Source organism: Cyprinus carpio, chromosome B9 (genome assembly GCF_018340385.1).
Source record: "Cyprinus carpio isolate SPL01 chromosome B9, ASM1834038v1, whole genome shotgun sequence".
Classification (NCBI taxonomy): domain Eukaryota; kingdom Metazoa; phylum Chordata; class Actinopteri; order Cypriniformes; family Cyprinidae; genus Cyprinus; species Cyprinus carpio.
Genome location: NC_056605.1, coordinates 7,799,946 through 7,812,942, shown reverse-complemented (window position 1 = coordinate 7,812,942; position 12,997 = coordinate 7,799,946). Strand labels below are relative to the sequence as shown.

The 12,997-nt window shown below is 41.4% G+C and overlaps 1 protein-coding gene across 2 annotated transcripts in view; it reads left to right on the top strand.

Moving 5' to 3' along the window:
- The window catches only part of LOC109082459 (nectin-1-like), a 38,827-nt gene that overhangs the window by 18,451 nt on the left and 7,379 nt on the right, over positions 1 to 12,997 (top strand). For both annotated transcript variants that reach the window (XM_042730846.1, XM_042730845.1), the window contains 2 exons: positions 9,834 to 10,136; positions 11,656 to 11,761. In XM_042730846.1, coding sequence (XP_042586780.1) covers positions 9,834 to 10,136; positions 11,656 to 11,761 — 409 coding nt within the window. The remainder of the gene's footprint in view (positions 1 to 9,833; positions 10,137 to 11,655; positions 11,762 to 12,997) is intronic.

Below are 12,997 nucleotides of genomic sequence, written 5' to 3'. Positions count from 1 at the left end.
CCCTGCAGACTCACTCAGAAACCCTTGTTGGCTAAAGTAGGCTCACAGATTGACAGGCACCACTTTTATATGTTTAGGCCACCCTTGCTGGACGTTCTTAAGCATGCTTTGCATCTCTTCATCTGCTTTTGTAGCTTCAGCTATCTGATGTAGCTTCTGGGTTGAAGCTGGCAAGTGCTCCTCAACTCCAGCTACATAGGCCTCGACTTCCTCTTCGAGGTCTGACTGTTCTGAGTTGGCCAGGGGGTGTCTGGACAGTGTGTCCGCTATAAGCAGAGACTTTCCTGGGGTATACACTGCCACTGGGTTGAAGCACATCATCCTTATTAGGAGCTGCGAATGGGGACCTTGTCAAGGTTTTTCTGGTTTATCAAAGGGACTAAAGGTTTATGATCTGTGAGTACTTTGAAGGACTCTAAACCGCAGAGATATCGTGACAGCTTTCCGCAAGTCCAAACTGAAGCCAAATACTCTTTTTCAATTTGAGCGTAGCGGTTCTCTGCGGCTGTGAGAGTACAGGAACAGAAGGCCACTAGAAGCATCTTCCCATCATGCTCTTGAAGTAATGCCCCCCCTATTCTGTAACTGCTGGTATCGGCTGTGACGACTGTTGGCTTGTTCACGTCATAATATACCAGCACTGGGGCCGCTACTAACATTTATTTCACTTTTGTGAATGCCTCCTTTTGAGTCTTGTCCCACCTCCATACTGTGTCAGGTCTTAGTAGCTTATTCAATGGCTGTAACAGGGTAGTGCTGTGTGGGAGGTAACGGAAAAGGTAATTTATCATACCCAGCATCTGTTTTAACTCAGTCAGATTTTGGGGTTTGCTGAGGTCCCGGGTAGCACGGACCTTTTCTGGGACGGGTCTAATGCCCTCTTGACTGAGACGGTGTCCCACAAAACCCAATTCCTTCTGACCAAAAATGCATTTTTCCTACTTCAGCTTCAGTCCTGAGGCATGGATAGCCTTCAGTACTTCAAGTCTATTGTCATGTTCTTCATGAGTACGACTATATACTAAGATGTCGTCCATATAGCAGCATACTCCCTTGACTTTCCGAAGTAGCTCACTCATGCGTTTCTGAAATATCTCTGGAGCACTAGTTATGCCTAATGGCAAGTGACGGAAACAGTATCTCTTGAAGGGGGTTATAAAAGTAGTAGTCAACCTCTTGCTAGCGTCATCTATCGGTATCTCCAAGAAACTTCTGGCAGCCTCAAGACTAGAAAATACTGTCGCCCCAGCCAGTTTAGAAGTGATGTCATCCAAGGTTGGCAAAACATACTTTTCACGAATGACGGCTTCGTTTAGTCGTTTGAGGTTGACACATATTCTAATGTCTCTATTCCTTTTGGTGACTGCCATCATTAGGGTACAGCATGGAGTGGCCTCAGAAACCTCTTCAATCATGCCCAGCCACTCCATTCTGTCCAGTTCTTGTCTTACCTTCGTAAACATTGGGATTGGTACTCTACGAGCTACATGAACGCTGTATGGCTCCAAGCATGGCTGCATGGACAGGCGTGTGGAATCTTGCCCAGAACATAACCATACCGCCAACACTAACTGTATGCAATATAATTGTCATAAATATACTTGACGGAAGTGGTTCTGATTGAAATTCAGCATCGCGTTAGTTCAGTCAGGCCACGTTAGTCACGCTTGCATCAGCCGACAGTCAGCTGTTCCTGATGTGTACCAATCCAGTCTTGACACCTATCACATGCGGTCTATTTAAATTCCCATTCTTTAGCGTCTCTTCCGTCGCATCGCTGCTTGCAATTAACTCCCTCCTCCAACCCCAACTCCACCAACTGAACCTGTAATCCAATCTAACTTTGTTCTTTCTTTACAGTCTCTTCATTGGAAGCAGTCTCTATCACATTTCGTTTACAACTCATGTAATTGTGAATTGTAATTATGTATGCATATAATGGTTCTGTTCTGTACCCCAGGGGGGTTTGTCTTGCTGCTCCCCCTGCTCTGTCCAAGCATGGCTGCATGGACAGGTGTGTGGAGTCTTGCCCAGAACATAACCATACCGCCAACACTAACTGTATGCAATATAATTGTCATAAATATACTTGACGGAAGTGGTCCTGATTGAATTATAGTTATCTCTGTCATCGTCATTATCAAATGTGAACGATTTGAATATATTCTCTGCATCCTTCCCCATGTAATAAATGAGAGCACTGATCTGCACATCGCCATCTTCCAGTGATAATTTGGTGGCTCTTCTGTAACGCATAAATCTCTGTTTCCACTCCGGCCATTCGCTCGGCCTTTCAAACGGGAAACTTTCTGGCTGTGAAAATTTGAGCATATTCTCGACTGTGCAGCTCTTCACTTATAAGGGCAATATAGCAACAGTCTGTCAGAATCCATTGAGCTAAAATCCCGCTTCTGACACCATATCAGAAACCACACTAGACTTGCACTCTGTTCTTAGATATGTTTACTGAACACTTCCGTATACTTACATACACATATGCAATAACTAATAAGCTTGTTACAAACGCATACATGTATACTATATATATATATATGTTCTGTTTCAAATTGGATGCTCAAGCAGAGCTGAAGCAGCATGCAACCATTGTGCTTTCAAATTGCCAGCGTAACATGCAGCTTACCACTCTAAAATGTTCTGCTCGAGTTGTGCAAAGTTTGTTCTGATCGATTGGCTTGGTCTTGGTCATCTGCATTTTCAGAATGTAACTCGGGCTCGAACTTATATGGTAAAACTGATGACATTATTAACTGTGTTTAAAATTAGAAGCGCGGGAGCTGATATGCTTTTATCAGCTCAGCTCAAAAGAAAACAGAGCACAGTGTGAGCTAACGCGAATGTATTTACTACACTGACCAGTCTCGATCACGAGACCACTAAACAGCGCTGTGAGATCTGATCATGCTAGAGTTCAGAGCGGAGTTCTCCAGTACAAATCACATAGATAAGGAATTTAAACTAGTTTAAAGCCAAATAAATAAGAGCTGGATCATTCTCAATAACTGATGCGGAAACACCTGTGCAATAACGATCCAGTTAGAAGGTGTTTCAATTTACAAATCACCTACATTTACCATGGTTTTACTGTAGTAACATTGACAGTATCCATGGTATTGTGGCAGAAAAGTAGAATATTCATATTGAATTTTATCATATTAATAATGTTCTAAATATATTAAAGGAGTGATGGAATATAGTCACAGTATTTTTTGTTAAGACATATCAGTTGTTTGTTGTGCATTTGTACTTACAATGCCTTGCGAAAGTATTCATACCCCTTCATTTGTTTCACGATTTGTTATGTTGCTGCCTTATGTTAAACTGCTAAATTACTTTTTCCCCCACATCATTCTACACTCCATACACCATAATGGCAAAGTAAAAAAAAAACAGGTTTTTAACATATTTGCAAATTTATTAAAAGTAAAAAACTTAAATTATTCCATATTGCATAAGTTTTCATACCCTAATCTGGTACAGTTGGAATTTAGCTTAGGAGCATTCATATTGCTTCTAAAACAGACTGAAGCCTCCGCGTGAATTCAGCGAGACTTACATTCAGCTAATAAAAGAAATAAAAAGCTGCAATTTCATTTATTTCATGATTGTTTGGGCAGTCGCAAGCTATCTATGCTCAAAAAAATTAAGTAATTAATTAATTAATGTAATCTTTATCTAATTCTGATTGGGTGGGCAAGACAGTCATTTGGATTGGCTTAGCCCACCCCTGCCTATGCTTGGAGCCGGCCCTGTATCAGAGCAAAAGCCAAGCCCTGAGATCAAAAGAACTACAATTAGAGCTCTGAAGGTTCGTTGAAAATTTACAGAAGCATGTAGTCTCTGTTACTCTTAATAGAAGAAGTTTGAAACAACCAGGACTCTTCCTCGAGCTTGCCTCCTAGCCAAACTATTAATGGAGAAGGGCTTTGGTTTGAGTTGTGACCAAGAACCTGATGGTCACTCTAGTTGAGCTCCATGATCATATGTGGAGATAGGAGAAACCTACAGATGGACAAACATCACTTTAACACTCCACTGATCTGGGCTTTATGCCGGTGTGGCAAGACTTTATCCTCTCTTCAGTGAAGACACATGAAAACACACTTAGAATTTGTAAGAATTTGTAAAGAAAAGCTAAATATGCACTAAAATACAGAGATAGCCTTACCAGTCCAGAGCATTCAGAACATCAGACTGGCCAGAAGGTTCAACTTCTAACAGGACAATGAACCTAAACACACAGTAAGAGTGGCTTATAGACAACTCTGTAAATGTCCTTGAGTGGCCCAGCCACAGCCTGGGATTGAACCCAACCAAATATTTCTGGAAAAACCTGAAAATGTGTGTCTGTGCCCATCCAACCCGACAGAGATTGAGAAGTGAAGAGAAGAGAAGAATGGCAGATAATTGCCAAACCCAGATGAACAAAGCTTGTTGCATCAAACAAAAAAGACATGAGGCTGTAAAGGTGCTTCAGCAAAATATTTACTTAAGGGTATGAATACTTATGCAATATACTTATTTCAGTTTTTTATTTTTAAGAAATTTGAGAAATTCTGTTTTTTCTTTGTCAATATGTTGTTTATGTTGTTTCGGTGCTCTATTACAGTATGTTGTTTGTGTTTATATTGTTATCTGTCCTGAGGTTTTCATGTCGAGCAAAGAACATGTACAGTCGACACAATATTTTGGAAATAGGATCACACAGTGAGCAAGCAATTACAGCCGAGTTTCCCCGCTCTCACGATATCCTGGTGGATATCGCTAGGCGCCCGGGCTCTCCGTGGATTACCATCCCTGTGGGGAGGCGGCGAAGGTGGCGCAGGGTGAGGAGGCAAAAGCGAGACTGCAGAGCCGGTGTGCTAGTGAGACTACGGAAGCGGCCACACAAACTGCTGCCTCCAAGTATTTTCCTTAGTAATGCGAGATCCCTTGCTAACAAGATGGATGAACTGAAACTACTGGTTGCATCGTTCAACATTGTTAAGGATTGCTGCATTCTGCTCTTTGCAGAGACCTGGCTTCATTCATCTATTCCAGATACAGTTATCGAGCTAGCAGGTCACACAGTGCATCGCTATGACAGCACCAGGGACTCTGCAATTATGTGAACAACAATTGGTGCACTAACACCACAAATGTACATAGTCAATGCTCCCCAGACTTGGAGTTTATGACAATTAAATGCAGGCCCATATATCTTCCTCGTGAATTTACTGTTGTTTTGATAACTGCTGTGTATATACGACCAGATGCTAATGCTAGCTTGGCTCTTGGACTTTTACATGATAATATTAGCAGTCAGCAGAGGATGTATCCTGAGGCTATTCACATTGTTGCAGGGGACTTTAATCATGCAGATTTAAAGTTAGTGCTCCCTAAATTCCATTAGTACATTAAATGTGCTACTAGAGGAGCAAATATACTGGATAAGGCCTATTCAAACATTAAGCGAGGCTTCAAGGCTAAGCAATTACCACATCTGGGCCAGTCAGACCACATGTCCCTGCTTTTAATTCCAGCTTACACCCCCCTAAGAAAGAGTGTTTCTATCACATTCAGAACTGTCAGAACTTGGCCTGAAGGTGCCTCTCTTGAGCTGCAGGACTGTTTCGTCAACAAACTGGGATGTTTTAAAACATCAGGATTTGGAGCAGTATACAACAGCTGTCCTGACCTACATTAGGTACTGCATGGATTCTGTTATAGTGGAAAAACGCATCCGGGTTTATCCTAACAAGAAGCCTTGGATGACCAAAGAAGTGCAGTGCCTGCTCAGGGAGAGGAATGCTGCATTCAGGGCTGATAACAAGGAGAAGTATAGTGTGGCCAGAGCCAAACTAAAGAGAGGAATCAGAGTGGCTAAGGCTGCACACAGGAGGAAGATCGAGGATTGCTTCCAGAACAACAACTATAGGGAGGTGTGGAAAGGGGTACAGTATATTACCAACTACAAACCCAGCAACCTCTTGGCTGATGGTGGTGACGCATCGCTGGCAAAGCTGAACCACTTCTTCGCCCGCTTTGAGGTAGTGTCACCGGAGGAAACAACACTACATCCATTAACACACAGCAGCCATATCCTCACAGTGCAGGAGCATGAGGCGAGGCGCACATTGAGGGTAATTTACCTGAGAAAAGCTGCGGGACCTGATGGCATCCCCGGACGAGTGTTGAGGGAATGCGCGGATCAGCTGGCTATGGTCTTTACCATGATTTTCAACCAGTCCCTGTCCCAGGCCGCTGTACCACTCTGCCTGAAGTCTGCTACAATAGTCCCACTTCAAAAGAAGACTGTCATCAGTAACCTGAACAATTATCGCCCGATAGCACTGACACATGTTATAATGAAGTGCTTTGAGAGACTGGTTCAGACTCACATCATCTCACATCTCTCACCCAGGTTTGACCCATACCAGTTTGCCTACAGAGTCAATAGGTACACAGAGGACACCATAGCAACAGCCCTCCACTCTGCTCTGTCCCATCTGGAGCTGCAGGGGAACTATGCTCGGCTGTTATTCATAGATTTTAGCTCAGCGTTTAACACCATCCTTCCCAACATGCTAACATGTCTAAACTGTCAGATCTGGGAATATCTCACTCCGTTTGTCTTTGGATCAAGGACTTCCTTACTGATCACTCACAGAGGGTAAGAGTAGGCTCTCGCATCTCCTCACCTCTCAGACTTAACACCAGCTCTCCTCAGGGCTGTGTGCTGAGCCCCCTACTGTACACCCTCTACACACATGATTGCACACCTGTCCATGCCAGTAACACTATAATTAAGTTTGTTGATGATACCACCGTGGTGGGGCTCATCTCTGGGGGGGATGAGTCCACCTACCGGGATGAAGTGGAGCAGTTGACTGTGTGGTGTACAAAAAACAGCCTGATCTTGAATACCACCAAGTCCAAGGAGCTGATAATGGACTTCAAAATGAAGAAATCAGAAATACAGCCTATTTTCATCAGCAGTGACTGTTTTGAAAGGGTCTCTGACTTCCAGTTTCTGGGCATTCTCATAGAGGACAATCTGACCTGGACTGTCAACACCACTACTGTCATCAAGAAGGCACAGCAGAGACTGCATTTCCTGAGAATACTCAGGAATTACCAGCTCACACAAAACCTCTTGGTGTCCTTTTACCGTTGCTCTGTTGAGAGCATTCTGACATACTGCATTTGTGTGTGGTTTTCTAGCTGCACTACTGCAGAAAGGAAGGCTCTCCAGAGGATCATTACCACAGCCCAGAAGGTAGTCGGCTGTCCGTTCCCCTCTATGGAAGAGCTACACAGTTCCCGTTGCCTCTTGAATGCTCAAAAAATTCTCAAGGATCCATCTCACCCAGGACTTTTTCTTTTTGAACTGCTACCTTCGGGCAGACGGTACAGGGTTCTACAAAGCCGAACAAACAGATTAAGGAATAGTTTTTATGCCAAAGCTATTTCTGTTTTGAATACTGTAAAAATGTATTATGTAACTAAACATACTACATTTGTGCAAGTAACTAAACAACACCATGTGTTGAATGTGACTGTTGAATGTGACACGTCTTCTGTGTGTAATGTTGTGTCACAGATCCAGTCAACTGTGTACTATTTATTAGATTATTGATTTTTATGCACCCAAAGGATTGCACTCAATTTCGTTGTACTTGTACAATGACAATAAAGTCATTCATTCATGTTGTATAGAGTGTAGATTGATGGGGGGGGAAGTAATTTAAAGCAGTTTAACAAAAGGCAGCAACATAACAAAACATGAAAAAAATGGAGTATGAATACTTTTCGCAAGGCACTGTATACTGAATGTTTTCAGGTTACTGTTTTTTTATAGCAAATATTATAGAAACCATAAAGTTAGGCTACTTTTTACCATGTTAGTGAGGTTCTGTACCTGTGGTTATCATGATCTACAAATGTATGAAAGATGAAGCTTGTTATTTTCACAGATACTCACGGAAAAAGGTACTATTTTTGTTAATGAAAATAAATGTAGGCCTACATCTGCATCCCAACTCAAGCTCCTACTACTGTCAACTCAGAAAGCTACTATCAAATGTGCATTTCTAAAACTTGTAATAGTATTAGTATAACATGTGCGCACATATATATATATATATATATATATATATATATATATATATATATATATATATATATATATATATATATATATATATATATATATATATATATGCACAGTACACACACACACAGGTGCATCTCAATAAATTAGAATGTCGTGGAAAAGTTCATTTATTTCAGTAATTCAACTCAAATTGTGAAACTCGTGTATTCAATAAATTCAATGCACACAGACTGAAGTAGTTTAAGTCTTTGGTTATTTTAATTGTGATGATTTTGGCTCACATTTAACAAAAACCCACCAATTCAATCTCAACAAATTAGAATACTTCATAAGACCAATAAAAGAAACATTTTTAGTGAATTGTTGGCCTTCTGGAAAGTATGTTCATTTACTGTACATGTACTCAACACTTGGTAGGGGCTCCTTTTTCTTTAATTACTGCTTCAATTCGGCGTGGCATGGAGGTGATCAGTTTGTGGCACTGCTGAGGTGGTATGGAAGACCAGGTTTCTTTGACAGTGGCCTTCAGCTCATCTGCATTTTTTGGTCTCTTGTTTCTCATTTTCCTCTTGACAATACCCCATAGATTCTCTCTGAGGTTCAGGTCTGGTGAGTTTGCTGGCCAGTCAAGCACACCAACACCATGGTCATTTAACTAACTTTTGGTGATTTTGGCAGTGTGGGCAGGTGCCAAATCCTGCAGGAAAATGAAATCAGCATCTTCAAAAAGCTAGTCTCAAGAAGGAAGCATGAAGTGCTCCTAAATTCCTTGGTAAACGGGTGCAGTGACTTTGGTTTTCAACAAACACAATGGACCAAGACCAGCAGATGACATTGCACCCCAAATCATCACAGACTGTGGAAACTTAACACTGGACTTCAAGCAACTTGGGCTGTGAGCTTCTCCACCCTTCCTCCAGACTCTAGTACCTTGGTTTCCAAATGAAATACAAAACTTGCTCTCATCTGAAAAGAGGACTTTGGACCACTGGGCAACAGTCCAGTTCTTTTTCTCCTTAGCCCAGGTAAGGCGCCTCTGAAGTTGTCTGTGGTTCAGCAAATTCCTTGACACGTCTGTGTGTGGTGGCTCTTGATGCCTTGACCCCAGCCTCAGTCCATTCCTTGTGAAGTTAACTCAAATTCTTGAATCAATTTTGCTTGACAATCCTCATAAGGCTGCGGTTCTCTCGGTTGGTTGTGCATCTTTTTCTTCCACACTTTTTCCTTCCACTCAACTTACTGTTAACATGCTTGGATACAGCACTCTGTGAACAGCCAGCTTCTTTGGCAATGAATGTTTGTGGCTTACCCTCCTTGTGAAGGGTGTCAATGATTGTCTTCTGGACAACTGTCAGATCAGCAGTCTTTCCCATGATTGTGTAGCCTAGTGAACCAAACTGAGAGACCAAAATTTGGGAACCACTGATGTACAGTATGTGAAAAATAATGTGTTTTGAAGATTAAAGCTTGCTTTAATTCTATTACACCCAGTACACAAAATAATGATCGTTGAATAAAGCATCATATGACCCCTTTAAAATTGTGCATGTTTACAAACCAAACTCAAAAAAACTATGAAACATCCTATGAAAATGCTATGTGCTAGCAAAATTTGTAAATGTAATGTCACATGCTTTTAGTAGTCATGAGAAGATAGTGAACTTACTAAGCTATTTTAGTTTTCACAGTCCACATTAATTTTTTTCCATTTCCAATTTAGCTCGTCCTGCAATCAATGTAAGAGGAGAGGTGCCTGTTGCTGGTTTTACAGTGGCCACCTTGGTGTCATGCTTTGCCTCTAATGCGTGGCCTGCAGCAAAAGTGATATGGAGATTAGGAGATCTAGAAAACTCTCTGACGCCTGAAATCAACTCTACAGTGAACTCAGATGGGACTTTTACTGTTGTGTCCTACCTACTTGGTGTCCCATTCAAACATTTAAACAAGAAGAATGTCCAGTGTGTGGTGAAACACAACACCCTGAGAGATGAAATTGTGCTGAACTATGCAATAAACATCCACTGTAAGTACACATGCTCTGTCAACCAACAACTTGCATACAAATAAGGATTATGTGCATATACAGATAAAGAAAGAACATGTTTTTGCTAGAGAGTAGTTCAATAAGTGAGTTATATGGTGATTTAGTCGCCGCTCTGACAGAAACGGTTTATTTAGAAAAGCATTCATCAGACTGATTCAGATAATGTGTACTATTCAACCTTATGTGTAGTGAGTGACAAGTTTCTGTAAATAATTGTCAGACTCTGTTCCTCTCGTGTGTTGTGTTTTCCTTCCCCACATGCTCCAGGTTATCCTTATGCCTTTATTTGGTCCTTCCTGTTCCCATTATGTTCCCTGATTAGTTCTTCATTTGTACCCAGCAGTGTTTAGTTAAAGGAGACATATTATGCCCCTTTTTACAATATGTAATATAAGTCTCTGGTGTCCCCAGAATGTGAAGTTTCAGCTCAAAATACTCCACACATCATTTATAATATAATTTTGAAAATGCCTATTTTGAGTGGAAGCAGAAACACGCTGTTTTTCGGGCCTGTTTCTTTAAATGCAAATGAGCTGCTGCTCTCTGTCCCCTTCTCCAGAATAGAGCCGCGCCATTATAGATCGCACCTGCTAAAAACATCTGTTTTGGTTCTGATTATCATGTTTTTCGCGCTGAAATCATGCATTTTAAACCATAGGAGTTTAAACTTCTGATATAAGTTTTTCTGAGAGCATATATCTGAAGCACACGGACAGAAAATGGCTTAAGTTTTCTAACTAAGTTTTCATACACACTTAAGTTTACGTGAAAAACACACGAGTTACAAAAACAGTAGGTTATGTCTGTGAATGTAAACTGCCGGGACACAGATATGTTTATTTTAGATCTGTGTGGCAGCAGCAATATACAGTAAATAAATCAATAAATCCTCTCCTCTGTTGTCTCCTCTGAGGCTGGGACTCTAAACGGTGTTCTGTGCTCGTCTGTGCAGCCAAAGACAGAACAGTTAGTATGTTTTGCTCAAACATTCACCATGGCATTAGAGCTAGTACACCCTTGTCACTTGTGAAATCAAAATGACGGTACCATGTGTATAAACTTACAGATTAAGGGGCGGTAATATTATAATGAGATCCCTTTACCACGTCACCAAGGGAGCAAAATCTGACACGCTGGTTTTTAGACACTTGCAGAAAAAGGCTTACCAAAACAAAGTTACTGGAATAATGTTTTTCACGTTTTCTTGGTTGGTAGATGCACCGGGGATCTAATTATTGCACTTAAAACCTGGAAAAGTCATGATTTTCATGATATGTCACCTTTAATTATCCTCATTCCCCTGTGTACTTAAGTTCTAGTCATTTCAGTCTGTCTTCGTTTGGTATTTTTGCTGTCTACCTCTCCTGCTACATGTGTTTCTTGGTTCCCTCGATGTCATTAAAAACTTTCTTGTTGATGTACTCCTCGCTCCATGCTCCCTCACTGTAGCGATCGTGACAATAATGTTTGTAAAGTTTTTTTTTCTTCTTTAACCTAGATCCACCAGAATCAGTTGTTATCATTCCTGACAGTCCAACAAACATTAAAGAATTCCAGTGTAAAGTGGATAGTAACCCAGAACCAACCAACTACAATTGGACTAGGTAATGGAAACATGATTTGTAAATGCTTCATATACATCACGTCCTAGTGCACACTTTAAGTGCGAATGCAACCCTTTAAATGGTACTGGGAAACAGTCTGTGCAAAATCGTCCCAGTATTTTAGTACTGTACAGTCGTGGCCAAAAGTTTTGAGAATTACATAAATATTGGAAATTGGAAAAGTTGCTACTTAAGTTTTTATAATAGCAATTTGCATATACTCCAGAATGTTATGAAGAGTGATCAGATGAATTACATAGTCCTTCTTTGCCATGAAAATTAACTTAATCCCAAAAAAACCTTTCCACTGCATTTCATTGCTGTCATTAAAGGACCTGCTGAGATCATTTCAGTAATCATCTTGTTAACTCAGGTGAGAATGTTGAGGAGCACAAGGCTGGAGATCATTATGTCAGGCTGATTGGGTTAGAATGGCAGACTTGACATGTTAAAAGGAGGGTGATGCTTGAAATCATTGTTCTTCCATTGTTAACCATGGTGACCTGCAAAGAAACGCGTGCAGCCATCATTGCGTTGCATAAAAATGGCTTCACAGGCAAGGATATTGTGGCTACTAAGATTGCACCTAAATCAACAATTTATAGGTTCAAGGAAAGAGGTTCAATTCTTGTAAAGAAGGCTTCAGGGCGTCCAAGAAAGTCCAGCAAGCGCCAGGATCGTCTCCTAAAGAGGATTCAGCTGCGGGATCGGAGTGCCACCAGTGCAGAGCTTGCTCAGGAATGGCAGCAGGCAGGTGTGAGCGCATCTGCACGCACAGTGAGGCGAAGACTTTTGGGAGATGGCCTGGTGTCAAGAAGGGCAGCAAAGAAGCCACTTCTCTCCAAAAAAACATCAGGGACAGATTGATCTTCTGCAGAAAGTATAGTGAATGGACTTCTGAGGACTGGGGCAAAGTCACATTCTCCGATGAAGCCCCTTTCCGATTGTTTGGGGCATCTGGAAAAAGGCTTGTCCAGAGAAGAAAAGGTGAGCGCTACCATCAGTCCTGTGTCATGCCAACAGTAAAGCATCCTGACACCATTCATGTGTGGGGTTGCTTCTCATCCAAGGGAGTGGGCTCACTCACAATTCTGCCCAAAAACACAGCCATGAATAAAGAATGGTACCAAAACACCCTCCAACAGCAACTTCTTCCAACAACCCAACAACAGTTTGGTGAAGAACAATGCATTTTCCAGCTCGATGGAGCACCGTGCCATAAGGCAAAAGTGATAA